We start from the raw sequence: 27,541 nt of genomic DNA, 5'->3' as shown, positions 1-27,541 counted from the left end.
CTTTATTTAAAATCAACAAAATCAAAACAAGGTGTCCAAATTAAACTGCGGTGCATCAAATATGTCTTTAAATAAACAATCCATAAAACAGGTGAAAGGTGGAGGTTAAAATCCAATAGAAAATAAAATCCTTTTAAAACCTGAGGTTAAAATAACGGCTAGAAACAGTCTCTTTAACAACACAAAGCACGGTGCATCCTTTTTTAACCCGACAACTCCCCTGCTTCTCCCATCCAGGCCCCGCAACATGGGAGTCGGCCTACCTGCATATGCAGCTCCTTCACTACTGGTCCAGAAGCCCTCCGATCACCGGCTACGTCGGGCTCCAGCTGGACCGAGACTTGGGTTTCTTCCTCCAGCGGCCAGGGCACTCACGCTGAGGCACAACACGCCCAAAGCCTCCACGACTCCTGCTATCATCAACGGCCAGTCGACTCCACTGCCGGTCACTCCAGCTACTCCCAATTACTCAGCTGGAGCAACCACTTCAGTCTGCCCCCTCCGAGAGTTGGCCACACTCCTCCGGGGCTCTCCTACCAGCTGCCTGCCTTTGCTCATGCCAGCCTGCTGTCGCTCACTTGCTCGCACCGCCTCCACACTTCTCCAGCCTTCTTCTCCCTTAACCTCCCATTCTCTCTCTTTCCTTTTCTCCTCTTTCCTCACCTGTGCACTTAAGTGAGGACCGTCCGCATCATGCATCACCCGGGAACCGCTCCGGCCACACATACCATGCCCCCTTTCTAAGCCGCAAGTACGGCGACTTTTTTTTAAAAAGTGGCCTTTTTGACTTGAGCTGTGGACCCACTACACCACAGTCAAACAATGCATACATTTTACTCTGGTTGGTTTACACCCAAATATTTATATAGAATAAAAGTCTATCATTATATTCTGGTTTTTCTTACACCTTTTGAGATGAGACTCCACCCTTGAAATTTCTGTGCATATAACAACTCTCCATTCTCGTATATAGGACATCTGCTGATTTCTTAGTCATCTCTTAGTCATCCTTAAGTGCATTTTGTATATTGTGTCAACCTTTCTTCTGGTGCATTCTTTATTTACTTGACCATCTCAGTATTTTTATTAACCCTTTATGCTATTTCTTTAAGATGAATGCTATTTTACCCTAAAATTATTCATCCATATTAGTCACAAGTAAACTGCAGAGCTTCCTGTGTTTGATCGACACGGGCATGCTCACAAAGCACATGTGTACTGAAGTGACTTTAGCTGCAGGTGGAAGCTCATGTTGCACCCTATAAAACTGTGTTTGATCTTATTCAGGAAAAGATCCCAGTCACCCCACAGGAGAAAGACTTTTCAAGACTGTAGCGAGTTCCTCTTAAGTTGGATAAGGAGCCCGGAACACACAAAAAACTCCTATTCTTAGGAAAATGAATTCTATTATGTACGAAACCCGACAGAACCTTAGCCCCAATTTGATGTCCACAGATAGAGTTGTCTTTTATGAATTTATACAAAAAAAAGAAATAATCACCTCAACAATTATTTAACCAAACAAAAAGAATATATATTATAAATCAAACAAACCATAAAACACTTTAATAAATCCTTATCAATCTAAACACTAATTAATATGCCACCCCCTTTAACCCTTCTATAATATACAGAAAGAAAGACAGGAAAAGAAGCGGAAATATAACCTATTTATCGACAACACCAATATATTCACAGTACACACCCGTCTAAATACAAACATATACAGTACTGTGCAAAAGTTTTAGGCAGGTGTGAAAAAATGCTGTAAACAAAGAATGCTTTCAGAAATATAAATAATGTTTATTCTTATCAATTTACAAAATGCAAAGTGAGCGAACAAAAGAAAAATCTAAATCAAATCAATATTTGGTATTACTACCTTTTGCCTTCAAACCAGCATCAATTCTTATAGGTACACTTGAACGAAGTCAGGGATTTTGTAGGATTATAGTCAGGTGTATGATCAACCAATTATACCAAACAGGTGCTAATGATCATCAATGTCACACGTAGGTTGAAACACAGTCATTAACTGAAACAGAAACAGCTGTGTAGGAGGCTTAAAACTGGGTGAGGAACAGCCAAACTCTGCTACCAAGGTGAGGTTGTGGAAGACAGTTTCATGTCATGGCAAGATTGAGCACAGCAACAAGACACAAGGTAGTTATACTGCATCAGCAAGGTCTCTTCCAGACAAAGATTTTAAAGCAGACTGGGGTACCAAGATGTGCTGTTCAAGCTCTTTTGAAGAAGCACAAAGAAACGGGCGACGTTGAGGATTGTAGACGCAGTGGTCGGCCAAGGAAACTTAGTGCAGCAGATGAAAGACACATCAAGCTTATTACCCTTCGAAATCGGAAGCTGTCCAGCAGTGCCATCAGCTCAGAACTGGCAGAAACCAGTAGGACCCAGGTACACCCATCTACTGTCCGGAGAAGTCTGGCCAGAAGTGGTCTTCATGGAAGAGTTGCAGCAAAGAAGCCATACCTCTCACGTGGAAACAAGGCCAAGAGACTCAAGTATGCACGAAAACATAGGAACTGGGGTACAGAAAAATGGCAGCAGGAGCTCTGGACTGATGAGTCAAAATTTGAAATATTTGGCTGTAGCAGAAGGCAGTTTGTTCGTCGAAGGGCTGGAGAGCGGTACAATAATGAGTGTCTGCAGGCAACAGTGAAGCATGGTGGAGGTTCCTTGAACGTTTGGGACTGCATTTCTGCAAATGGAGTTGGAGATTTGGTCAGGATTAATGGTGTTCTCAATGTTGAGAAATACAGGCAGATACTTATCCATCATGCAATACCATCAGGGAGGCGTATGATTGGCCCCAAATTTATTCTGCAGCAGGACAACGACCCTAAACCTACAGCCAAAGTCACTAAGAACCATCTTCAGCGTAAAGAAGAACAAGAAGTCCTGGAAGTGATGGTATGGCCACCACAGAGCCTTGATCTCAACGTCATCGAGTGTGTCTGGGATTACATGAAGAGACAGAAGGATGTGAGGAAGCCTACATCCACATAAGATCTGTGGTTAGTTCTCCAAGATGTTTGGAACAACCTACCAGCCGAGTTCCTTCAAAAACTGTGTGCAAGTGTACCTAGAAGAATTCATCCTGTTTTGAAGGCAAAGGGTGGTCACACCAAATATTGATTTTTTTTTAGGTTTCTCTTTTGTTCATTCACTGCATTTTGTTGATTGATGAAAATAAATGATTAACACTTCCATTTTTGAAAGCATTCTTTGTTTACAGCATTTTTTCACACCTGCCTAAAACTTTTGCACAGTACTGTGTGTGTATATATATATATATATATATATATATATATATATATATAATATACACATATATACAAATATAAATTAGACACACGCACACACAATCCCCACACGTTCCCCAGTCCCTTTTATATTAACTTTGTTTAAAGTCTCTAGACCCACGGCCTGGGAAGTCTGTGATAAATCCAGCAATCCAGTCAGATATGCTCCGCTGACTCGTATGCTGTATTAATAGGTAAAAGAAGCAATCTCACCAGCTTGGCGACGATTCTTTGTTAAAAGCTGAAATCCGTCACACCCGGGTGTCTCGGCGTTAGCGTCCTTGCATGGCCGCCGCCCACATCACAAATGCAACGTAAAGCCATGCGCTCCAAAGATCCTCTCCGATTAGCCAGCACTCCTTTTCGTTGCGTCCAACCATTATTATTACGGAGCCTTAACGTGCTTTACCAATACTTCTTTTACCAATTCACCTTCCCAGATACTTGTTTAAACAAACTTTCTTCTCACTCCTCTTTTCTTTAAAAGGGATGGAGGCACGTATTTTAAAGTGGGTTCTTCCTCTTACATCACACCAAAGTACATTTTGGCAAGGACCCCCAGGCGTTGTTTGGACCCCTACTCCCCTTAAAGAGATATCCCACAGTCAGTTATTCATTTGGACATAATCTCTAAAGGGAAGCAAGCGGCAGAAACAGTTGAAAGCACACAAAAAAAATATGTGACAACCGTTACAAGACAACGGTCATAAAGCTTATGAAACCATTTCTGGACAATGGCAGAGCCGTAACAACAGTTGCATGGAGCTTCCACCTGCAGCTAGTCACTTCAGTACACATGTACAGTGTCAGCGTGCCCATGTCGATCAAACACAAGAAGCTCTGCAGTTTACTTGTGACTTTACGCTGTAGGAAAATAAGTAAATATATCAAGGTAAATAACATTTGATCTGACTTTTATATACAAAGTACAGTGATGGCAGCTTCCACCTGCAGCTATAGACTCTTAAGTACGCAAGCAACTCTCCACACCAGTGTTTAGATCTGGACGGTGTATGTGCCCAAAAAAGAAGTCTAACTGCATTCTCGTACCATTGCTCGCATACTAAAGTGTTAGCAGGCATTTTTTGTGGCATTACACGCATAATTTGTAAGCATGCCCTTGTCGATCAAACAGAGGAAGCTGTGCAGTCTACTTGTGAGTTTACGCTGTAGGAAGATAAGTAAATAACATTCAATCTGGCTTTTATATTAGTAGCATATAAATGTTTCCTATGTAAAGACCATCAAAAAACATAATCACAAACAGGAGTTTGCACGATACGCTGGCAAGCTCTGTTAACCGTGCTGTTTTGTTGAAGGACAGGTATGGGGCAGAATGACACCGGACCTTGTCCTGCATCGAAACTGTGCCATCTTTCGCTTTTACGCCTGGTGCAGCTGCGTTGTTCTTTTATGCGAATGGACATTTCTTGCAGGGAGGGCTTCTGTTCTCTTTCTCCGATCTGAGTTCACCTCTGTTATAGCTTGTCTTTATTTAAAAACAGCAGTCAGATCGGGGCGAGCATGAACGCGACTAAGAGAATAAAACTGAATAAAAAAATGCTAACCTTTACAAGTACCATACATTTATACCGGCTGTTACAGACTCAAATCAAATGTATGTTTTCATTGTATGCAGTCAAAGTAAAAAGTGAACCCCTAGGAATTAACTATATTTATGTCTAATTCCCATATAAAACATGGTCGTATCTCATGTCAGTCACAATAATGAAGGAACACAGTCTGCTATAACTAAAGATACACAAACTGAAGGTTGTAAAAAGTAAGTGAACCCTAAGCTAATGACTTTTTAAAAAACTCATTGCAGTCAGAGTTTAGCACACCTGGAGTCCATTTAATGAAACGAGTTCAGATGTGTGGCCTAGAATTACTTTGATTGATGAAAAACAGTATAAAGTTTGAGTTTGAGCTTTTGACAAGAAGCATATCCAGATGGGAATCATGCCTTGCACAAAAGAACTGTCTGAAGAGCTACGATCGAGAATTCTTAATCTACATAAGGCTGGAAAGGGTTACAAAGTCATCACAAAGATTTTAGATATTCATCAGTCTGCTGTTAGGCAAGTTGTCTATAAATGGAGACAATTTGGTATTGTGGCTAATCTGCCTAGAAGTGGGCACCCTGCCAAGATGACCCCAAAAGCACAACGCAAAGTCAGCAATGAGGTAAAGAAGAGCCCTAGAGTGACAGCAAAGGACTTGAAGAAGTCATTAGAACTGTCTTAACATCTCTGTTCATGAGTCAACTGTACGCAAAACATTGAACAAAAAAGGAGTCCATGGCAGGACACCAAGAAGGAAGCCACTGCTTTCAAAAAAGAACATTGCTGAATGCCTGAAGTTTGCGAAAGAGCACTTGGACACTCCACAGTGGTACTGGGAAAATGTTTTGAGGAGTGATGAAACCAAAATTGAACTATTTAGGAGGAACAAGCAGAGATTCATTTGACGTAAAAAGAGCACTGAATATCAATATCAAAACGTCATCCTTACAGTAAAGTATGGTGGAGGGAATATCATGATTTGGGCCTGCTTTGCTGCATCAGGGCCTGGACAGCTTGCCATCATTGAGGGGAAAATGAATTCACAAGGTTATCAACAAATTGTCCAGGCTGGGTGATGCAACAGGACAATGACCCCAAACATCGCAGCAATTCCACAGTACAATGGCTTCAGAAGAACAAACTCCGCCTTTTGGAGTGGCCCAGTCAGAGCCCAGATCTCAATCCTAATGAGATGCTGTGGAATGACTTGAAGAGAGCCATACACAGAAGACAACCAAAGAATATGGAAGAGTTAAGGCAGTTCTGCAGGGAAGAGTGGGCTAATATACCCCCCACCAACCACAACCCCCCCCCCCACATAATGTGCAGGTCTGGTTGAGGTCATTGTTGCCAAAGGAGGGTCAACCAGTTATTAAATCCCAAGGTTCACTTACTTTTTCTACTACCACTGTGAACATTGAATGCATTTGTAAAATAAAGACATGAAAGAGTAGAATTTTTGTGTGTCATTGGCTTAAGCTCATTGTGTATATCAATACCTGTGACTTAGATATAGAACAGATCACTTTTTATGACCAATTCATGCAGTTAACTAGATAATTCCAAAGGGTTCACATACTTTTTACTTTGACTGTAATAGTAACAATAAGACCAGCTCACTACTCAAAACGTTTATTCTGGGACATGTGAAGACTCGAACCCGCAACGTTTTGAATAGGAGTCAGCAGCTCTAACCACTGTACTACCAAAGCAATCACTACAAGGATCTACACTAACCCGATTTCTTTTTCTCTGGTTACAATCTTGAATAAAAGCGCACTTGTTCTGTTATATTTGTACCTTTTGTGAAAGTGCTTATTTGATATTTGGACTTCAGTCTTCACACATTATACACTTCATGTCAAAATTTTGTTGTTTGTAATAAACATGGAAAAAGTTTGTGTTTTAGGTATGTGTTCAACATTTCTGTCATGCTTACACTTACATAGATCTTTGTAGACACAGGACACACATGAAATGCATATGTTCCAAATAACAATGTATTTTTTAGCATATACAGCTCTAGGTACCTGACTCCCTCATAAACAATGCTTCAGTTGGGACAGGTTTTTGCAGTTTCTGCTAGGGGGGGGGGGTGGTTTGCTTGCTGCTTAGGTTTATCGAAACATTAACAAGACAAAAGACGCTGTATGGAAACGTGCGAGCAGATTTAACGTGGGCCGGATTTATGAGTTTTTTCGTAAGCTTAGGTAATTCTAGTGTTAAGATGTGAACAGGCATTCTCATGAATGAGAAGTACAAAGTCAAGGTTGAGATCTAGGCTTTCTTCTGATCATCTCTATGCTAGACTGCAGACCACTGTTTCTAAATTAACCCCAGATTTTGTCTGCTTAGCTGCTCAGAAGAAAGCACACAAATCTCACAAATGATGTTGTGATAGATCAGGTTGTCAGGCCCTCAAAGGTGACTTATGCCTAATTACTGACCCTTGGGGTAAAAAGTTTGCCGACCCCTGATCTAGCTGAATACATTGACCGAACTTCTTGCGCTAATGACCTGTTCTCATCATAATTTCTCTAATGTTCTGATTTTTTTTTCTCCAGTATGTTTAATGATTACTTTAGTGGATAATAATTTCTGCCCCTTATTTATTTATGTATGGTATTTATTTGTTATAGGATATGTGTTTTTTATATGATTTGTTTGTTGTAATTCGTTGTACTTGCACCTTTTACAGGGTAGCTTTTACAATTTCATTGTAGTGGTGCAATGACAATAAAGACTTTCTATTCTATTCATTACAATAAAGCCCATTAGCACACTCTGTCACTTTTAAGAGTTTTCAAAAATATCTGATGCATTATTGAAATGGTATCTCACATATACAGTTTTTGTTGTATTTCTCCTTTTTATACAGTAGAAGTATGTTGATTCAGAATTGTATTTTAATGTGTTGCTTGATTTGACATAACTCAAGTTTTTCTTTAACATTTATTCACGTGCACTAATTATTCATTCTATCTAAAATCTTACTCAAACTTGTTTGCATTTTTCTAGTTTATGCTTTCTTTCTTTACAGTTACAAAAATAAAACAAAATGATTAGGCTAAACTTATATTTTCTTAAATTGCAGACTATTCCTCCACGTGCAGGTGTAATCAGCATGGTACCTCATCCTGAGCAGCACATCTCAAAGCTGAATCCACAAGCTCGAAATCAGCCTAAAAATTTCAATATAGGTAATTAGTGCTAAAAGCTTTTGTTTGGTTGAAAAAGTAATACATTAGGTGCTGATAAAAGTGATTCACCATTCTCCAATTTTCTTATTTTTCTATTACATTTTTGAATGTTAACATGCTGTACTTCAACTGATGCACATAATTCACTTTTCTGATATAAATGCTGAAATTAAGACAGTCTACTTATCTCTCTTCAATTATCATACTTTTTCTGCCATTGATAAGAGCTTGACAACAACATTTATGAGAAAAATAATTCAGTTATTTTGAGGAAAAATACTTTTAGTACCTTGGTTGCATTAAGTATGACACCTTGATTAGTTAATATGGTAAAATGGTTGATAGTAACTGTGTTCATATGTAATCAATCACATTACAGATCATGAAAAAGGTAAATCATCTTTTCAACAGCCTCATCAAAATGATTTCTCCAGTATGTAGTCAGCTGTTCCTGTTGGAATTCCTTGAAGGTTTCATTGTTCCATAGTGCAGAGATAACCATTGAAGCTACAAAGAAAGTAACAAAATATCTACAGAATCGCATTGTTAAGAGGTACAGATAAGGGATAATTATATAAAACAATTTGAAAGTCATTTCACATATCTTGGAATATTTTAAAGATCATCATGAAGAAATGAGGGAAATATGATACAATCATTTAAACAGTCCTTTACTGTTCAACTTTTATGCTTTCCTGATACATTGGTGCCTTTCCTGTCCAGGCTGGAGCATATCCCAGCTGTTCAAGGAGGAGCCTCAATGTCACTTAATCCTATGCCTCTAAATCCTGAACCAAGATTTTGGCTACACCTTAAAACCTCAGTCTGACCTGAACTGGTGTGTGGCACAGACCTTCTGCTCATCTTACACCTGATTTATTAAACTTGGATAGAAGAACTGACAGCCTGCCCTTACATATGGCAACGACATCTGGATCCACGCTTGTCCTGGCCTACCCATTATGCCAGGTCTCCATATGTGTTCCCAGAAGGCAACACTTCAGGTGAATTTCTCTGGCCCTGGAGCAAACTTAAGTTTTCAATCACACTAATAGCTGAGTACCCCACAGTCATTACCTTTCTTTTCTTAGGACTAGTTTTGAGGTGATTAATTGGGGCTCCTAGTCCCTGCCTACTATCTCAAGTGTTAACAGAGTGACACGACTTAGCTTCACAAGGGCCTGCAAATAGTTGGAAGACTCAGATTCTGGGGCTGACATCCCTGGACACTATGCATCTTTTATTCTTGCATTAAATCTGGCTGCAACCTACCTGTCTTTCCCTTTCTGGTTTGGTGTCTTGTCCTGCACCACTTTAGGTGCGTACACTATCTTTCTAGAAGGTGATGGCAAGGGCTGTGCTGTTTGAGTGCCATAATATTAGATCATCTCTACTTGAACTTTTAGATATGAGTATAGAAACTGTAGTTAGAGCAGTGGGTAAGATAGTTATGTAAATACTGTAATCCTTCATTCTAGGAACATTATCTGTGCTTGTACAGGAAAGAGAAATACAATCAGGAAATTGTGATAAGGGTTAATAACAATACTCATGGCTGAACCTCTAATTCACTTTAAGAATATTATTATCTTTCTGGCCCAGCTCTTTTTTTGTTGTTGTTTTTTCTTCTTTTTTTTTTGCTTTTAACACATTTATGCTTAGAATTGTTCTATATGGTCTATTGCTTGTTTATTATCTTCCTTATACTATATTATGCTTATTTATCAATATAACATCCTTGATATATGTCTCTTTGCATTTCTTCATTTCAGTTATAAACTTCTTTTATCCTAAGTCTAAAGTTTAGTTGTCTGACACTTTTAACTGTATATTTCAAACTTTAGGAGTACCTCTGCTTCCTGAGCCACTGAAGCCAGAAGTGGTTTCTCCTGTGCAACCCCCAACACATCAGCCATCTTCAAAGTATCTGGCAGAACCTGGGGCACAAATCCTGCCCTCTCCAACTATACAAGGACTTCCAGGAACATCTTTAGAAGCACCTCCACAGCCCCCACCTCGAAGCAGATCAACCCACTCCATTCCAGAGCCTGATACTTTAACACAGGTTAGTGTATCTTTTTTTTTTTTTTCATATTTATTAAATATTCCACTATTTCACTGAAAATATCATAGTGCCCTCATAGGTGTGTAAGTTACCCATGCCATAGGCATGGACACACACCCATACCATAGCAGATGCTGGGATATTTTTAGATCTTACAGTCATACCAGCTTGGATGGGCCCTATCCGTTTTCGGTCCAGAGAACACAACAACTATTTTTTTTCAAAAACTATTTGAAGTGCTGACACATCTGTCCACAAAACATGATTCCACTGTGCTACTTTCCATCTCAGATGAGACAGAGCCTGCAGATGTTGGCAGCCCTCCTGGATTGTGTTGTAGTATGACTTCTGCTATGCACATTAAAGCCTTAATTTGTGTCTCTGTGTGCCCTGGTGGATGGTTTGACAGACAAATGTTAACCAAAGTGTTCCCGAGCCCATATCATCATATACTGTACATTTCAGATGCAGAACAGTTTTTAAGACCGTAACATCTGAAGGAACATAAATTGCATACATTGTTTTTCAGCCTTGCCCATTGTCACTGAGGTTTGTCCTGATTTCTTGAGTCTTTTAGTGATACTGTGTACTGTAGAGTGTGAGATGTCCAAAATTAAATGATGGAGTTAGAACTCTAGGTGAAGAAGTAGTATAGAAGAGGGCTCACCTCACTGTCCTTTGGAGTGGCTGTATTGAGTGAGGTTCATCAATGCTACCATTTTGTACATACTGAGGTCATTAGTTATAAAGTCCAAATTCTAATTTCAGAGGATGGCACAAACTCCTTAACACTAGAATTACCAGAACTTACGAAAAAATTTATAAATCCGGCCCACCTTAAATCCGTTCGCACCTCTCCCTCAGCGTCTTTTGTCCTGTAAATGTGCCAATAAAGACAAGCAGCAAGCAGCCTGCTATTCCATCCCCCCACAGCTGCAGAACGTGCACAAAGTTCTCCCAGCTCATGTCTTGATTGTTTATCTGGGAGTGAAGTGCTGGAATTTTAGAGTGGAAATAATAGATCATTATTTGGAACACATGCATTTCATGTGTGTTCCGTTTCTACAATAGTCTGTGTAAACACATTGTTAAAACAGAAACATTTTTCATATTTTAGTAGTAAATGACAAATTGTTGGCATAAACTGTATAATGTGTGAAGTCTGAAGTCCAAAGATCAAATAAACACTTTCACAAAAGGTTCAAGGAAAAGAGTCCCCGGTTCGATCCCCACTGATAGATAGATAGATAGATAGATAGATAGATAGATAGATAGATAGATAGATAGATAGATAGATAGATAGATAGATAGATAGATAGATAGATACTTTAATAATCCCAATGGGAAATTCACATTCTTCAGCAGCAGCATACTGATACAATAAATAATATTAAATTAAAGAATGATAATAATACAGGTGAAAAAACAGACAATAACTATGTATAATGTTAAATATTAACGTTTACCCCCCCCGGGTGGAATTAAAGAGTCGCATAGTTTGGGGGAGGAACAATCTCCTCAATCTGTCTGTGGAGCAGGACAGTGACAGCAGTCTGTCACTGAAGCTGCTCTTCTGTCTGGAGATGATACTAGATGATACACTGCCTCCTATATTTGCCGTTTTCAGTAGTGAGCTGCTCTTATTGTTAATATTATACAGTACACACATACATTTGGTTTGCATCCATAACAGACGGTGTACATTTATAATACTTGTGAAAGTCACCATTTTATTTTCACTTTTATTCTCTCAGTCATGATCACAATACATACTACCGCCCCCCCACCCAGGGATCTGACACTGATAGTTTTTATTTGAAACTGGGAATAACTGTAGATGTGAGTGGTGGTTTGAGACAATGGAACTGGACATTCTCTAATCTGGAGGGATAAAAGCTGACAAACACGCTGGTGAATCTGCCGCCTTCGTATCTCACCGTCACTTGATTTTTCTTTTATTCAGTTTTATTGAGTGTTCCTGCTCACGCTGAATTAGTATGCATCTTATGGTCTATCATGTCAAAAAAAAAAAAACAGAGACATAGGTATACAGTATATGATATTTGGAATTATTCATTTTATGACCTGTATAGTACATTTCGGAAAACATTGTGGCACGGATGCAATTTTATTCATATTCATTCGCATAACATCTTGCGCTTGTAATCAGTGACCACCTGTTTTTTTTCCGATCTTACCAGTTCCCACATGTTGCTGTTTCTTTTGTACTCCAGGACATGCAGAGGAAAGAATAGTACAGAGTGGTAAGTTCAGCGCAATGTGCAATCATCAGATTCAAATGTTAACAGTTCACACACAAGCAAGGACCGTAGCTTCCTACATTTATGACATGTGTACCTGTTGCAATGCTCACACTTCTCTCTATGCTGTGGTTTCTATTACACACCTGAAAGAAAGAGACAGTATACAGTATGTGACATTTTGAAGAAATAATTTTATGACCTGAATAGTACCAATCAGAAAACATCCATCCATCCATCCATCCATTTTCCAACCCGCTGAATCCGAACAGAGGGTCACGGGGGTCTGCTGGAGCCAATCCCAGCCAACAAAGGGCACAAGGCAGGAACCAATCCTGGGCAGGGTGCCAACCCACCGCAGAATCAGAAAACATTATCGCACTAATGCAATATTATTTGAAAACGAACAGTGTCAGATCGAGTATGAATTTATGCTGGCGCTGTTACTTAGAGTCAGATCAGGAGGGGCGGGGTGGGGTGGTACACCATGATCATAATTGAGGTTCCACTGTATTGTCTCTTTCTTTCAGGTATGTAATAGAGAGTAGTGTGCACATTGCAACATGTACACATGTCATAAATATAGGAAGGACGGTCCTTGTGTGTTTGTGAACTGTTAACATTTGAATTTGATGATTGCATATAGCGCTGAACTTACCGCTCTGTACTCTGAAATGCATGTGTTCCAAATAATGATGTATTATTTCCACTCTAAAACTCCAGCACTTCACTCCTAGATAATCAATCAAGGCATGAGCTGGGAGAACTTTGTGCACGTTCTGCAGCTGTGCGGGGATGGATTAGTAGGCTGCTTGCTGCTTGTCTTTATCGGCACATTTACAGGACAAAAGACGCTGACGTAGAGGTGCGAACGGATTTAAGGTGGGCAGGATCTACGAGTCTTTTCGTAGGCTCTGGTAATTCTAGTGTTAATTGAGAGGTTCAGTACTCCAGTCTGGTGGTACAAATTGTTATATGCTTAGCTGTAATCTATAAACTGGAGTATGGCATATAATCTAGATGTGCCTTGATGGTATGAAGTACAAGGTGATATGGCATCCTCTGTGGACCAGTTATAATAACAACAAACTGGAAATTATCATGACTGTCTGGAAAATTCTGTTCAGTGTTGGTCACTACAGCTTTTTTAAACACTTCCTGAAATTCCATCTGGACCAGATGCCTTTAACTTCTTTAAAAGTCCTCCTTATGTATAGTACAGAAACAAAGAAGGATAAATCATGTGGTGCTGCAGGATGTGGAATTGGGCACAGAAATTGGTAAGTTCATCAGCAAGTGAAAAAGTACGTAAGATTGGTTTAGGCTTTACATTGTAGTTTGTAAGCATCTTTATTGTCTGCTCAAGTTTGCAGTAATTTTTTTTTTTTAAATCATATTACAATGAATGAGAACACAAATCAAATCAGATTCTGCCCTGAAACAATCAATATTACTGCCTGATACAATTTTGTTTCATATAAAATCCGTTTTAAATTTGCCCTTACCCAGTTTGGAGAGCCATGTGAATACAGAGCTCAATATGAACATATCTCTTATTTAAATGCTGTAGAATAAGACATTAAAATGGTTAACAGAGACACTGCTTGTTTATTCTTAAACAGCAATAATGCATTCTTACTCAATTTTGAAAAACCTTTAGACTGTTTGCCCTGTCAAGAAAATTATATTTATTATATATTTTGTTTAAAGTAAAATAAAACGTACTTTTCCATAGAGTTATGGAAAGTGGTTTAGGGTTTTATTTATTTATTTTTTTTATTGCTCACCCACCCCCCTTCCGCTTGCGTTGTGAAGGACTGAAACCATGCTAAGGAGATTCAGACAGATCAGCTGCTGGCTTGCTGCTGCCGAGCTGAGTGTTCTGCTTGTCATGCTGTGCATCAATCATTTAAAAGCCTGTACAGCAGCTGTCCTTTTGTCTCACTGCTTTGTCTTGCGGGACGTTAAAGAGAAGATCACTTTTCAACCCAAGTTTTTTTTTATTATAATAGAGAGATAAGGCACTTAACAAACTGTGTCGTGTAGAATGTGTGCCCTTCTGGTTTTACTCCAAAAAATACTGTTAGAGGATATGAAGTAATTATAACAAATTATCAACTTGTAGATTATAAATTGCCTTAAGGTTCAGTCTTTAGAATAAATTGAGTCTGGAAGTACTGCCTATATCCTTTTCATTAGTAGATAATATACTTTTAACTATAGATATTAAAAAAAACTTGAGCATTATAGTAATATTATGTGATTTGAAGATTGTATTTGAGGCATAGCTGTTCATTTTGTTAATATTAATGTCTGCAAAGTTCCAGACCTAATGTGGCTTCCATAAATTAAATACTGTATAGATTAAAGATGGCTGAAATATATATTTATGGAATACAGGATCAATCAGCAGTAATATCTTGATTTTAAAATGCCTTCTGTATTGATAGCAAATTTTGAGCACATGTGGAACCACAGATTAGTGACAAATTAGTAAAAGTTGCACCACATAATAAAACATACAAGGAAGAGTTGAAGTAGAATGTTCTTTCCATACTTAACCAAATACTATACCAGATATTTGGTAAGTTGTGCTAACTTTGTTGTGGTCAGATGTGCCTTGCTAGCAGCTTGAAGGACACAAGCTACTCTCTGTTCTTTCAATGTTTTTGCACCCCTTTCACCAGCATGGCATCTGGGAGCCCAGTAATATGAACGTGCTTAAGCAAAATAACATCATTTTGGAGGTGTGCACACAAAACTGTAATGTGTATTCCAAATGCAGTCAGACTGAATTACATGTGCTAAGTTCAATCACTGTAGATGGCTTAGGCACTGTCAGTCCTAATCAACTTGTACTGAACAAATACAGAGTGAGTTCCATGCAGGGCAAATTGTTACTTTGACCTCATTTTGTACTTTGCATGTGTGTGTTTCTAATGCTTTATATATACTTCTCTTACCATGTTTTCACACCTGAAATGCCTGGTGGCAATTAAATTCTTTCTGTATATATTTAATTTATATACAGGCAGTCCCTGGGTTAAGAACATCCGACAACTCATACTTATGAGTGGACTGCCATAAACCCTATTATATTAAAAATTTGAAGAAGGCCAGTTTATACTCTGCACTGGCAGCTGCAGTCGCAGTTGCATATGAAGGATGCTCACCCTGCCCTGTTTATATTTCAAGGGTTCAGTGTTCATCACTGCATGATTACAGAATAGCCTTAAGTTTTTTCTTTGCCTTTACGGATAAATCTTGCAGATATAGTCATGCGCCGACTTAAGGCTTCATTCAGGACTGGCTATGCTGGTTACAAAGTGTACATGTCATAGCAGCTGAGGCTCTGTGGGTCTGGTACATACTGTAACTGCCATTGTACAGAGCAGCACAAATCAGTCTTCAAGTCTCAGGGTGCACTTGCAGGTTCCTTTTAAGGCAGTGTTTCTCAACCATTGAGTCGTGCTGCCAGTGGATCATGGGTACGCGAGAGTGTCACGCTTGGTAGCCGAAGTCAGTATTTCTCAAACACTGGGTCACAACCAGAGTTGCTGTCAGAGGGTTCCAGATTGCCATTGTTCACAAGAGGGACACAGTGGGTCTCAAGTGGGATTCCTAAACGATCAGCAGCTCAGCACGATATGCCTCCCATTTTCTAAGTGAGCTTGTTTCTCTAAAGGAGACTCCTCAGTCATGCTTGTTGGTGCTAGTGGGATGTCAATGAACTTTATATATAAAGAAAAAGACAGAACTGAGATGAAGAACCGTAAAAGTCGAGAAACACTGGTGAAATAATAACCTGTGAAATAATAACAAAAGATTTACTGTTGCTGCTGGTTTTGGCAATTTCTTGAACATTATTACCCTATTGCTTTCCTATGTCCTTCGGCTGTAATTACAAATTGCCTTCTCAGTTGGTCATACTCCATTTCAGCTTGCACAAACTTTAATCTTTGCGGAGGTTCTGGGATGATCTGTTACTATGAATTTGTGCATATTTGGCTATCTCTGTGTGCTTTTAATATTGGATTGTGCTGGTGTGGGTAGCAGCACTTCACACAACTGGTCCTCCAGTGAGTGGCTGTTTTTTGTGTAGTACATGCACAGTTAACCAGGCAAAGGGTCACATGGTTACAAAATTCTGGAGGCACACAACCACTAACACGAGGGTCCGTTTACCAAGAATGATGATGAAATTTACATCATGCGCACTGCAGCATACCCCACCTATGCACGCACCACAGTTCCTTGTGACACTCATGAAAACATTGTGCGGCTTTTGCAGCTCGTTGAGCTGTTCTATGTCTATGTCAATCTTATTACCCTTAACACTGTGTTGAATGTATATGGTAAAATATATACTACATACTAAGTCAAACATTTAACTGATGCACAATAAGAACTGTATGTTCCTGTTCCGACTTTCCTACACATTCAACTTAAAGACAGACTTAGAAGTGGAACTTGTTTGTACCCCAGGGACTGCCAGTAATTTATTTTTTGAGAGTCACGAACTGAAATAAATAAATTCTACTTAGCATTAATATTCCCACATGTTGCAGGCTTGCTGATATGCTGTCTTATATTGTTCTTCAGTCGCCGGGCTCCCGTCCTTCCCTTTTCTTTCTTCCTGTTTCCCTTATAACAAATTGCAGCAAAGAAAACATCTCTGTAAAAATAAAGTTAGCTGCAGTCTTAGAACATAGGGACTTCAAAACTGCAATGAATTTCCCTCTTGCCACATTAAAACAGTTGAAAGTAACAGTCGTTTGAAATGGTGACAGTCTTCTATGTTAAAGCAGCCCTTAAATAAAGGTGATCAGCTTTACAATCATTCCACAGCAATGTGGAGTGTGTGGATCTTGTACTAAGCGAAATTTGTAAAACTAACTGAATGGAGGAAATTATTAAATACATGCATGTGTGCCTCTATTTCTTCACTTTACTCTATGTTCTTTCACCTCACTCTATCCTGTAATATTGTGAGCTCAGCTGAACTCTACGCCTGTCCAGTTCATTACGCCTTGTTGTATAATTTTTCTGTGAAATTCACTCCTCCTTACAGAGCAGATTAAGTATTAAATGTTGCTTAGAGGCTGTCGGTTGAGTTATTTATAATCTGATTTTCACATTTTTCACTAAAAACATAACACCATTAGCCAAGGGTATTTATCACAAAACTGCAGTGGCCAGTAAGAAATTTGCTTTTTATGTGTGTATGCAGCATTCAAACATACAGTGGTGTGAAAAACTATTTGCCCCCTTCCTGATTTCTTATTCTTTTGCATGTTTGTCACACAAAATGTTTCTGATCATCAAACACATTTAACCATTAGTCAAATATAACACAAGTAAACACAAAATGCAGTTTTTAAATGATGGTTTTTATTATTTAGGGAGAAAAAAAATCCAAACCTACATGGCCCTGTGTGAAAAAGTAATTGCCCCCTTGTTAAAAAATAACCTAACTGTGGTGTATCACACCTGAGTTCAATTTCCGTAGCCACCCCCAGGCCTGATTACTGCCACACCTGTTTCAATCAAGAAATCACTTAAATAGTAGCTGCCTGACACAGAGAAGTAGACCAAAAGCACCTCAAAAGCTAGACATCATGCCAAGATACAAAGAAATTCAGGAACAAATGAGAACAGAAGTAATTGAGATCTATCAGTCTGGTAAAGGTTATAAAGCCATTTCTAAAGCTTTGGGACTCCAGCGAACCACAGTGAGAGCCATTATCCACAAATGGCAAAAACATGGAACAGTGGTGAACCTTCCCAGGAGTAGCCGGCTGACCAAAATTACCCCAAGAGCGCAGAGACGACTCATCCGAGAGGTCACAAAAAACCCCAGGACAACGTCTAAAGAACTGCAGGCCTCACTTGCCTCAATTAAGGTCAGTGTTCACGACTCCACCATAAGAAAGAGACTGGGCAAAAACGGCCTGCATGGCAGATGTCCAAGACGCAAACCACTGTTAAGCAAAAAGAACATTAGAGCTCGTCTCAATTTTGCTAAGAAACATCTCAATGATTGCCAAGACTTTTGGGAAAATACCTTGTGGACTGATGAGACAAAAGTTGAACTTTTTGGAAGGCAAATGTCCCGTTACATCTGGCGTAAAAGGAACACAGCATTTCAGAAAAAGAACATCATACCAACAGTAAAATATGGTGGTGGTAGTGTGATGGTCTGGGGTTGTTTTGCTGCTTCAGGACCTGGAAGGCTTGCTGTGATAGATGGAACCATGAATTCTACTGTCTACCAAAAAATCCTGAAGGAGAATGTCCGGCCATCTGTTCATCAACTCAAGCTGAAGCGATCTTGGGTGCTGCAACAGGACAATGACCCAAAACACACCAGCAAATCCACCTCTGAATGGCTGAAGAAAAACAAAATGAAGACTTTGGAGTGGCCTAGTCAAAGTCCTGACCTGAATCCAATTGAGATGCTATGGCATGACCTTAAAAAGGCGGTTCATGCTAGAAAACCCTCAAATAAAGCTGAATTACAACAATTTTGCAAAGATGAGTGGGCCAAAATTCCTCCAGAGCGCTGTAAAAGACTAATTGCAAGTTATCGCAACTGGCCCAACCAGTTATTAGGTTCAGGGGGCAATTACTTTTTCACACAGGGCCATGTAGGTTTGGATTTTTTTTTCTCCCTAAATAATAAAAACCACCATTTACAAACTGCATTTTGTGTTTACTTGTGTTATATTTGACTAATGGTTAAATGTGTTTGATGATCAGAAACATTTTGTGTGACATGCAAAAGAATAAGAAATCAGGAAGGGGACAAATAGTTTTTCACACCACTGTACAAACCACAATTTAGAAGCATACAGATAAGCAGCACAACAAGCTCCATGGAAAGAAACTCTTATGTGCGCTATGTTGGCAAATGCTTTTCTGCTGTGAAAGGTGACCAATCAGGGAATGAGTCATTGCAATGAGCAGGATCTAGTCAGAAGTGGGGCACAAAATAAGCACAAACCAATCAGATAGCGATTAGTGTATCGTTTTCGTGATAAACGAGTTTCACTAATCCAAACCAAAATGCTGACACTGTGTTTTCAGAAGTATATGGTTCTGGAGAGCGTTTTAAAAAGTCTGTTTTCAGGGGTTGAAAATAACGGGATAGTATGGACAAAAGGCTAAAACATATGTTAAATGAGAACACATTAGTGTGAATGGGGCAAACTCATCATTATGTCATCTAATGTCATTTGTAATGCATATTTAAATCAATAATCCATGTAACTGTCTGCTGGAAACTGTTTAGTATTTTTAGTAATATGATAATGATGTTTCCTGTAGTGTCAAACTCTGTATCTAGCATTTGAAATAATGCTTGTATGAAAGATGCTACAGAGTAGAATTAGTTTTTGATGTTGAATTTAAAGTACTCCCTGATTTTAGAATATATAAAACAAAGTAAATAAAATTTTTCTTATGAATCAGCATGTTCTATAACTCATCTACTGATTAATCTCCTTGGCTTGTACATTGAAAGAAATACATTTGCTGATCTTATGCAATTATATCCTATTTCAGTTTTAATGTATATACTCCTTATCAATGTCTCGATTCTGTTGAGGCATAGCTGTTTACTGACTTATCCCTAGAACTACTTTGACTTACCGTAGTTGACAGAAAATTCATGTTCCAGTGCTTATCTAGTGTTATGCAAGGCTGTTTTCTTTCACCCCCATGGAGTAGAGTCTGTCTCAGTTATGTATTTTATTTCCCTAATGAGTATCTCTATGGTTTTATTGTGTCTTTTTTCCCCAAATTACATATGAAAAAGTTTGGGAACCCTCTTAATTCTTTGGATTTTTGTTTTTCATTGGCTGAGCTTTCAAAGTAGCAACTTCCTTTTAATATATGACATGCCTTATGGAAACAGTAGTATTTCTGCAGTGATATTAAGTTTATTGGATTAACAGAAAATATGCAATATGCATCATAACAAAATTAGACAGGTGCATAAATTTGGGCACCCCAACAGAGATGTTACATCAGTACTTAGCTGAGCCTCCTTTTGCAAATATAATAGCCTCTAGATGCCTCCAATAGCCTTTGATGAGTGTCTGGAATCTGGATAGAGGTATTTCTGACCATTCTTCCATACAAAATCTCTCCAGTTCAGTTAAATTTGATGGACAGCCTGCTTCAAATCATCCCACAGATTTTCGATGATATTCAAGTCAGGGGACTGTGACAGCCATTCCAGAACATTGTACTTCTCCCTCTGTATGAATGCCTTTGTAGATTTCGAACTGTGTGTTGGGTCATTGTCTTGTTGGAATATCCAACCCCTACGTAACTTCAACTTTGTGACTGATGCTTGAACATTATCCTGAAGAATTTGTTGATATTGGGTTGAATTCATCCGACTCTCAACTTTAACAAGGGCCCCAGTCCCTGAACTAGCCACACAACCCCACAGCATGATGGAACCTCCACCAAATTTGACAGCAGGTAGCAGATGTTTTTCTTGGAATGCGGTGTTCTTCTTCTGCCATGCAAAGTGCTTTTTGTTATGACCAAATAACTAAAGTTTTGTCTCATCAGTCTGAAGCACTTTGTTCCAAAATTAATCTGGCTTGTCTAAATGAGCATTTGCATACAACAAGCGACTCTGTTTGTGGCATGAGTGCAGAAAGGGCTTCTTTCTCATCACCCTGCCATACAGATGTTCTTTGTGCAAATTGCGCTGAATTGTAGAACGATATACAGATACACCATCTGCAGCAAGATGCTCTTGCAGGTCTTTGGAGGTGATCTGTGGGTTGTCTGTAACCATTCTCACAATCCTGCGCATATACCGCTCCTGTATTTTTCTTGGCCTGCCAGACCTGGGTTTAACAGCAACTGTGCCTGTGGCCTTCCATTTCCTGATTACATTTCTTACAGTTGAAACTGATAGTTTAAACCTCTGAGATAGCTTTTTGTAGGCTTCCCCTAAACCATGATACTAAACAGTCTTTGTTTTCAGATCTTGAGAGTTGCTTTGAGGATCTCATGCTGTCACTCTTCAGAGGAGAATCAAAGGGAAGCACAACTTGCAATTGACCACCTTAAATACCTTTTCTCATGATTGGACACACTTGTCTATGAAGTTCAAGGCTTAATGAGCTAATCCAACCAATTTGGTGTTGCAAGTAATCAATATTGAGCAGTTACATGCATTCAAATCAGCAAAATTACAAGGGTACCCAAATTTTTGCACTGCCAGTTTATCACATTTGATTTAATTTCATACAACTAAATACTGCTTCACTAAAAATCTTTGTTCAGAGAACACCCCAGTACTCAGATGTTCCTAAGAAATGAAAGACATACCACTGTCATCTTTTTTGTTGAAAGGAGAGTAAATTATTATGCAGGCTGAGAGGGGTTCCCAAACGTTTTCATATGACTGTATATATTTACATTTTTGTGTGTTTATTTTTAATGCAGCTTTCTTGTGCACCCACCCTCCAATCCCAATTTCAAATCCAAACTGTATCTGAGTTTTTAGTTGCATTGGTGACTCTCTTGTGTATTTCTTTCCTTGACTGTATTTTCTTTCTCTTGCAAGCAGGATCAACCCTCAGGGTGAAAGGTATTTTTTTTTTTACTGTTTAGAGATATTTGTCTTCTGTTCTTGTGAAGAAATGTATGAGTTACATTTTGTGACCGAGCTGTCAGATGCTTAGATTTGGAAGTACAGTTTGTAACAAAAATGTAATTGGTTTTATGAAAACTTTGTTTCTTCAAAATTGGATGTTATATTCATCATAATAATAAATGTTTATTGTCACTTGTAACAATATACACCAGTGCTGTCAGTAATGATATTAAAAGATATTAATCATGTTATCAATATTTCATCATTAGATAATTTTTAACAAGATTCTAAGGTATACAATGACTGAAGACTTTAGCATAGTCCCTGAAATACTTAGTTATGTCCATAATTATTTGGACAGTGACACAATTTTCATAACTTTGACTCTATATGCCACAACAATGGATTTGAAATGAAGAAATAATTACATAATTGAAGTGTAGGCTTTCAGCATTAATTCAAAAGGTTTAAGAGAAATATTTTATGAGCCATCCAGGAATGACAGCCATTTTTATGCATGGTCCCCTCATTTTCAGGGGCTCAAGAGAATATGGACAATTGACTGACAAGAAGTTCCATAGCAAAGTGGGAGCAGGTCCCTCATTATTTCATTAACTATTAAGCAGGTAGCAGGCCTGGAGTTGATTCGAAGTGTGGAATTTGCATTTGGAAGCTGTCACTGTTAATTCTCAATATGAGGTTGTCCATGGAAGTTACAATAGGCCATTATTAGGCAGAGAATACAAAACAGACCCATCAAAGAGATAGCAGAAACACAAGGAGTGGTCATATCAACCATTTGGTACATTGTTAAAAGGCGCACTGGTGAGCTCAATAATACCAGAAGGCCTGGACAACCATGGACAACAACTATGCTGGATGATTGCAGAACTCTTTCCTTGGTGAAGAAAAACCAATTCATGACATTTAGCCAAACCAAGAACACTCTGGGAGAAAGACCTATCAGTCCTGAAGTCTGCAATCAAGAGAAGATTTCACAAAAGTAAAAAGAGAGGATTTTTACCACAAGGTACAAACCACTGATAATCCTCAAGCACAAGAAGGACAGATTGCACTTTGCATGAAAATATGTTAAGAAAAAACAGCCCGGTTGTTTGGACAAATGGAATTAAGATCAATATGTACCATAATGATGAATAAAGAAGAGTATGGAGAAGAGAAGGAATAGTTTGTGGTCTGTAGCATACCATATCATCTGTGAATCATGGTGGAGGCAGTTTTATGGCATGAGTATATGTGACTGCCAGTGAAAGTGAGTTACTGATGTTTATTGATGGTATGACTACTGACGAGTTACAAGATGATTTCTGAAGTGTACAGGGCTATACTGTGTGCTCAAATTCAGACAAATGCTGCAAAACTGACTTCACAGTATAGATGGACAATGAGCCAAAACATACTGGGACAACAAACCAATTGCTTTTCAACACAAAGTTGTGGAATATTCTTCAAAGGCCAAGTCAATCAACTGACCTCAACCCAACTGGACATGCTTTTCACTTACTGAAGACAAAACTGACGACAGAAAATCCAACTGAAGACAGCTTCTGTAAAGGCCTGGCAAAGCATCAGTAAAGTGGAAGCCAAACACTTGGAGATGGCCATGGCAGTCATTAACTGCAAAGGATTTTCAACCAAGTACTGAAAATGATCAAATGTCAGTTTGCCCCTAAAAAGGGGGGGGGGGGTATGCATAAAAATGGCTGTGTTTTCTAAACGGCTCATACAATGCTTTTGTTAAACACCTTAAATTTTAGCTGCAAGTCTACACTTCAATCATAACTTGATTGCTTCATTTCAAATCCATTGTGGTGGCGCACATAGCCACAATTATGAAAATCGTTTCACTGTCCAAATACTTATGTACCTAACTGTATTTTCTAAGGACATTCATCTGAGCATTTTTTTTTATTTACTACATTTACTGCAGTGCCTGTTCATGTGTTATTCCCACTGTGGCCAGAAGTCTACACATTAAGGTGACATTTCATCTGTGTCTTGTCCATCTCATTACCCATTGATGAACTCTATTTAGTTAACTTGTTTGTTTATTTTGCTTAAGAGATTTCTTTCTAATTAATTTTTGATGTCTTTTTTTGGTTCTACACTCACTAGTCTTAAATGTGATATTTCACAGGAAAAAAGGGACATTTTCAGTTTGGAGACATTGTAGCAGTCCTGTGCTGCTAAGATTCACACCGTCAAGATGATGGTGATTTATTTATTTTTATAGTGGATCCCAGGGACGTTCCCAGCCTTGGCTCGACCCGCACGCACTCACAAATAGAGACAAAAAACAGCACACTGGGAAACTAACAGGAATTAAAAGAATATAATGAAATTAAATTATATAAATGAAACCAATAATACCACCCCTGTACCCCTACGGCGATATTACATTAAACATATAAACACAAACAACTCCACACAGCAAAGTCCATGGAAACAACACCACATAAAATGAAAGATGATGATAGTGAGTCCAGAGATCTGCACGCTGTAAGGGAATGAAAAACAGTCCTACCGGTAGCCACTGTAAGGGTGAAGACGGATGAATGGTTCAGGAGCGCTCCTTTTCTTGCGGGGAAGCCAGTGAATCCATAATCAATCCTCAGGGCACAGGTAGACAGAAGTCAATCCAGACCCCGACAACAAATATAATCCAGGACACAAAACTAATTACGGCTTAAACAACAGAAGGCAGTCTCACAAGTAAACGGAACACAAAATACAACAACAAAACACACTTTTATCTTTTGGCCACCTGCCCTCCTTTTAAACTCCTTTAACCCCAACAGCCCCTGCAGGGACTGCTGGGAGATGCAGTTCTCACTAATAGTAGCACTGCTACAATCCCCACCCCCAGGCCATGGTGTATGGCTGAACCAAGGCTTGAGGTTAGCAATGTTTATGGTGTCTATTTTCTTAGTCCCAGGCAATCCCCACTCTACGGCGTAGGTCACCGGTCCCTTCTTTTGGACAACCGTTGCTGGGCCGAACCACTTCGGAGCCAGTTTCGCCATGAATTTTTTTGATGCTTTGGAGAGGGGATGAGTCCTGATCCAGACTTTCTCCCCAACCGAGAATTGTACAAGCGTATGTCTCTGGTTGTACGATTGAGACTGTCTGGACTGGGACCTCACCATCCTCTCCTTTACCCATTGTGTGATTAGTTGTAAAGTTTGTAAGTGATCATGTATTGATGTGTCTGGTTTGGGTGGATTGTGCTCAGTTATTCTTTCTAGTGGACCATTTATCTGTCTGCCTAAAGCTAACAATGCAGGGGTTTCACCTGTAACCTCGTGCATCGCCGTGTTCAATGCGAACTGCAGCTCAGGCAGCCACTTTGTCCAATCCTGATGGTGGTCTCCGACGAAGGATGCTATCATTGTCTTCAGGGTCCAGTTCACCTGCTCAGTGCGATTAGATTGGGGATGGTATTCTGTTGTCTTCAGGTGAACCACCCCCCCAGTTTCCAAAATTCTTCGGCCTCTGAGCCGGTAAACTGCGGGCCCCGGTCTGTGATGATGTTCTTCAGCAACCCCCATCGGGTAAATATCTCATCCTTCATGGTGGAACATATCTTCTTGGCTGTGGCATTAGCCATAGAGAATAGCTCCACCCATCGGGTAAAATAGTGCACAACCACCATCAGGTAGGTCTTCCAATCCTTACTGGCAAGAAATGGTCCCATTAGGTCCACGCCTAGGCTGTCCCTCGTGGTAATGATGGTTACTGGCTGAAGGTGTCCTGAGGGGAGACCAGGTGGGGTTTTGTATCGCTGACAGGTGATACAAGTCTGGACTTCTGACCAGACGTCTTTGCGCATTGTCGGCCACCTCCAGGATTTTAAACAGAGTCTTTGTACGTCCAAGGTGACCACCGATCGGGCTGTCATGGTAATACTGTAGGAACTTGGGCACTACCAACTGATAATGGTAACCCCGATCTTTTGTTGGAACACAGCGATAGTGTTCCCTATAATATATCCGGTCAGGCCTCCCCCCTGGGCCCTCTCTCAACCCCTGACATACAGGACTGGCTGTTTGAGACTGAACGATTTCCTGCATGTTCAGGGGAAGATCAGGCCAAGGATTAGAGACCGATACTGCACATACCACCGGTGCAGGCTCATGAACCCATGATAATGCATCGGGCACAACATTGGCACAGCCCTTCTGATAACACACCTTGAACGTGAACTGTTGGAGGCACAATTGGTTAGCTTAGACGTGGTCTTCGGGCAATTGAATGCCCAGGTCAGAGCCCTGTGGTCAGTGTAGATTTCAAATGAAGTTCCCTCCAGGAAGTGACGCCACTTCTCCACGGCCCACACGACAGCAAGGCATTCCTTCTCAATGGTGGAATAATTATACCCGCCGCCCTTTAGTGACCGTGAGTCATAGGCCACCAGCCTCTCCTCTCCTTGACTTGTTTGAGAGAGAATGGCACCAAGCCCAAGGTCACTCGCGTCAGTGTGGACCTGAAAGGTTAATGACGGATCCGGCTGTGCCAGGACTGGTGGTTATGTTAGTACCTGTTTGAGTCTTTCGAAGGAGTCCTGGTACGCTGGCGACCACTCCCAAGGGGATCCCTTCCTCAGCAGCTGGAACAATGGGGCAGCGATGTCTGCAAACCCATGTACAAATTTATGGAACCACCCAGCCATCCCCAGGAATCGTTGGAGACATTTTACCTCCTGGGGTGCTGGGTAGTCCAAGATGGACTTAATTTTCTTTGGATCCACCCGGACCCCATCTGCCAACACCACATGGCCGAGGAAGTTCAGATGGTCTTGAAGAAATCTACACTTCTTGGTGTTGAGTGTAAGATGAGCCTTACACAGTCGCTGGAAGATGTGGTCTAGGTCCTTTAGATGTTGTTGGACAGATGGGGAGAATACAATGATGTCATCTATGTAAACAAAGCAGGTCTTCCCAATGAACCCCCGGAGGACCTGCTCCATTAGCCGTTGGAATGATGCCCCAGCGCTTTTAAGTCCAAAGGGCATCACCCGAAACTGGAACAACCCCTCCGGGGTGATGACAGCGGTCTTCTCCACGCTTCTCTTCCCCATCCTTACCTGCCAATACCCGGACTTCAAATCCAGGGAGCTGAACACCGCTGCCCCATGCAAAGACTCCAAGATGTCATGAATGAGGGGCATGGGGTAAGCATCATCCAAGGTCTTCTTGTTCAGCTCCCGATAGTCCACACAGAATCGTTAGGTCCCGTCAGCCTTTTGAACGAGCACTTCAGGGCTAGCCCACGGCGAGGAGGAAGGCTCCATGACCCCATCCGCCAACATCTGATCAACCCACTCCTTGATTATTCCTCTTTTCAGTGGTGACAGTCTGTAGGCTCTGTGCCGAACCAAGACAGGGTCGACTGTGTGAATGTGGTGACACACCACCTCAGTCCGACCCAATTTGTCCGTCCACACAGAGCGCCACCTCCTAAGCAGTGCCTGAACGAGCTCCGGCT

At 40.0% G+C, this 27,541-nt stretch overlaps 1 protein-coding gene across 1 annotated transcript in view; it reads left to right on the top strand.

Annotated features, from left to right (window-relative positions):
* The window catches only part of synj1 (synaptojanin 1), a 540,854-nt gene that overhangs the window by 505,429 nt on the left and 7,884 nt on the right, over positions 1-27,541 (top strand). The window contains 2 exon segments of the mRNA XM_051926623.1: positions 7,983-8,088; positions 9,933-10,153. Of these exon segments, the coding sequence (XP_051782583.1) occupies positions 7,983-8,088; positions 9,933-10,153 (327 nt within the window).

Source organism: Erpetoichthys calabaricus, chromosome 4 (genome assembly GCF_900747795.2).
Source record: "Erpetoichthys calabaricus chromosome 4, fErpCal1.3, whole genome shotgun sequence".
Lineage (NCBI taxonomy): Eukaryota > Metazoa > Chordata > Cladistia > Polypteriformes > Polypteridae > Erpetoichthys > Erpetoichthys calabaricus.
The sequence above is the reverse complement of the archived record's forward strand: the minus strand, read 5'-3'. Positions and strand labels throughout refer to the sequence as shown.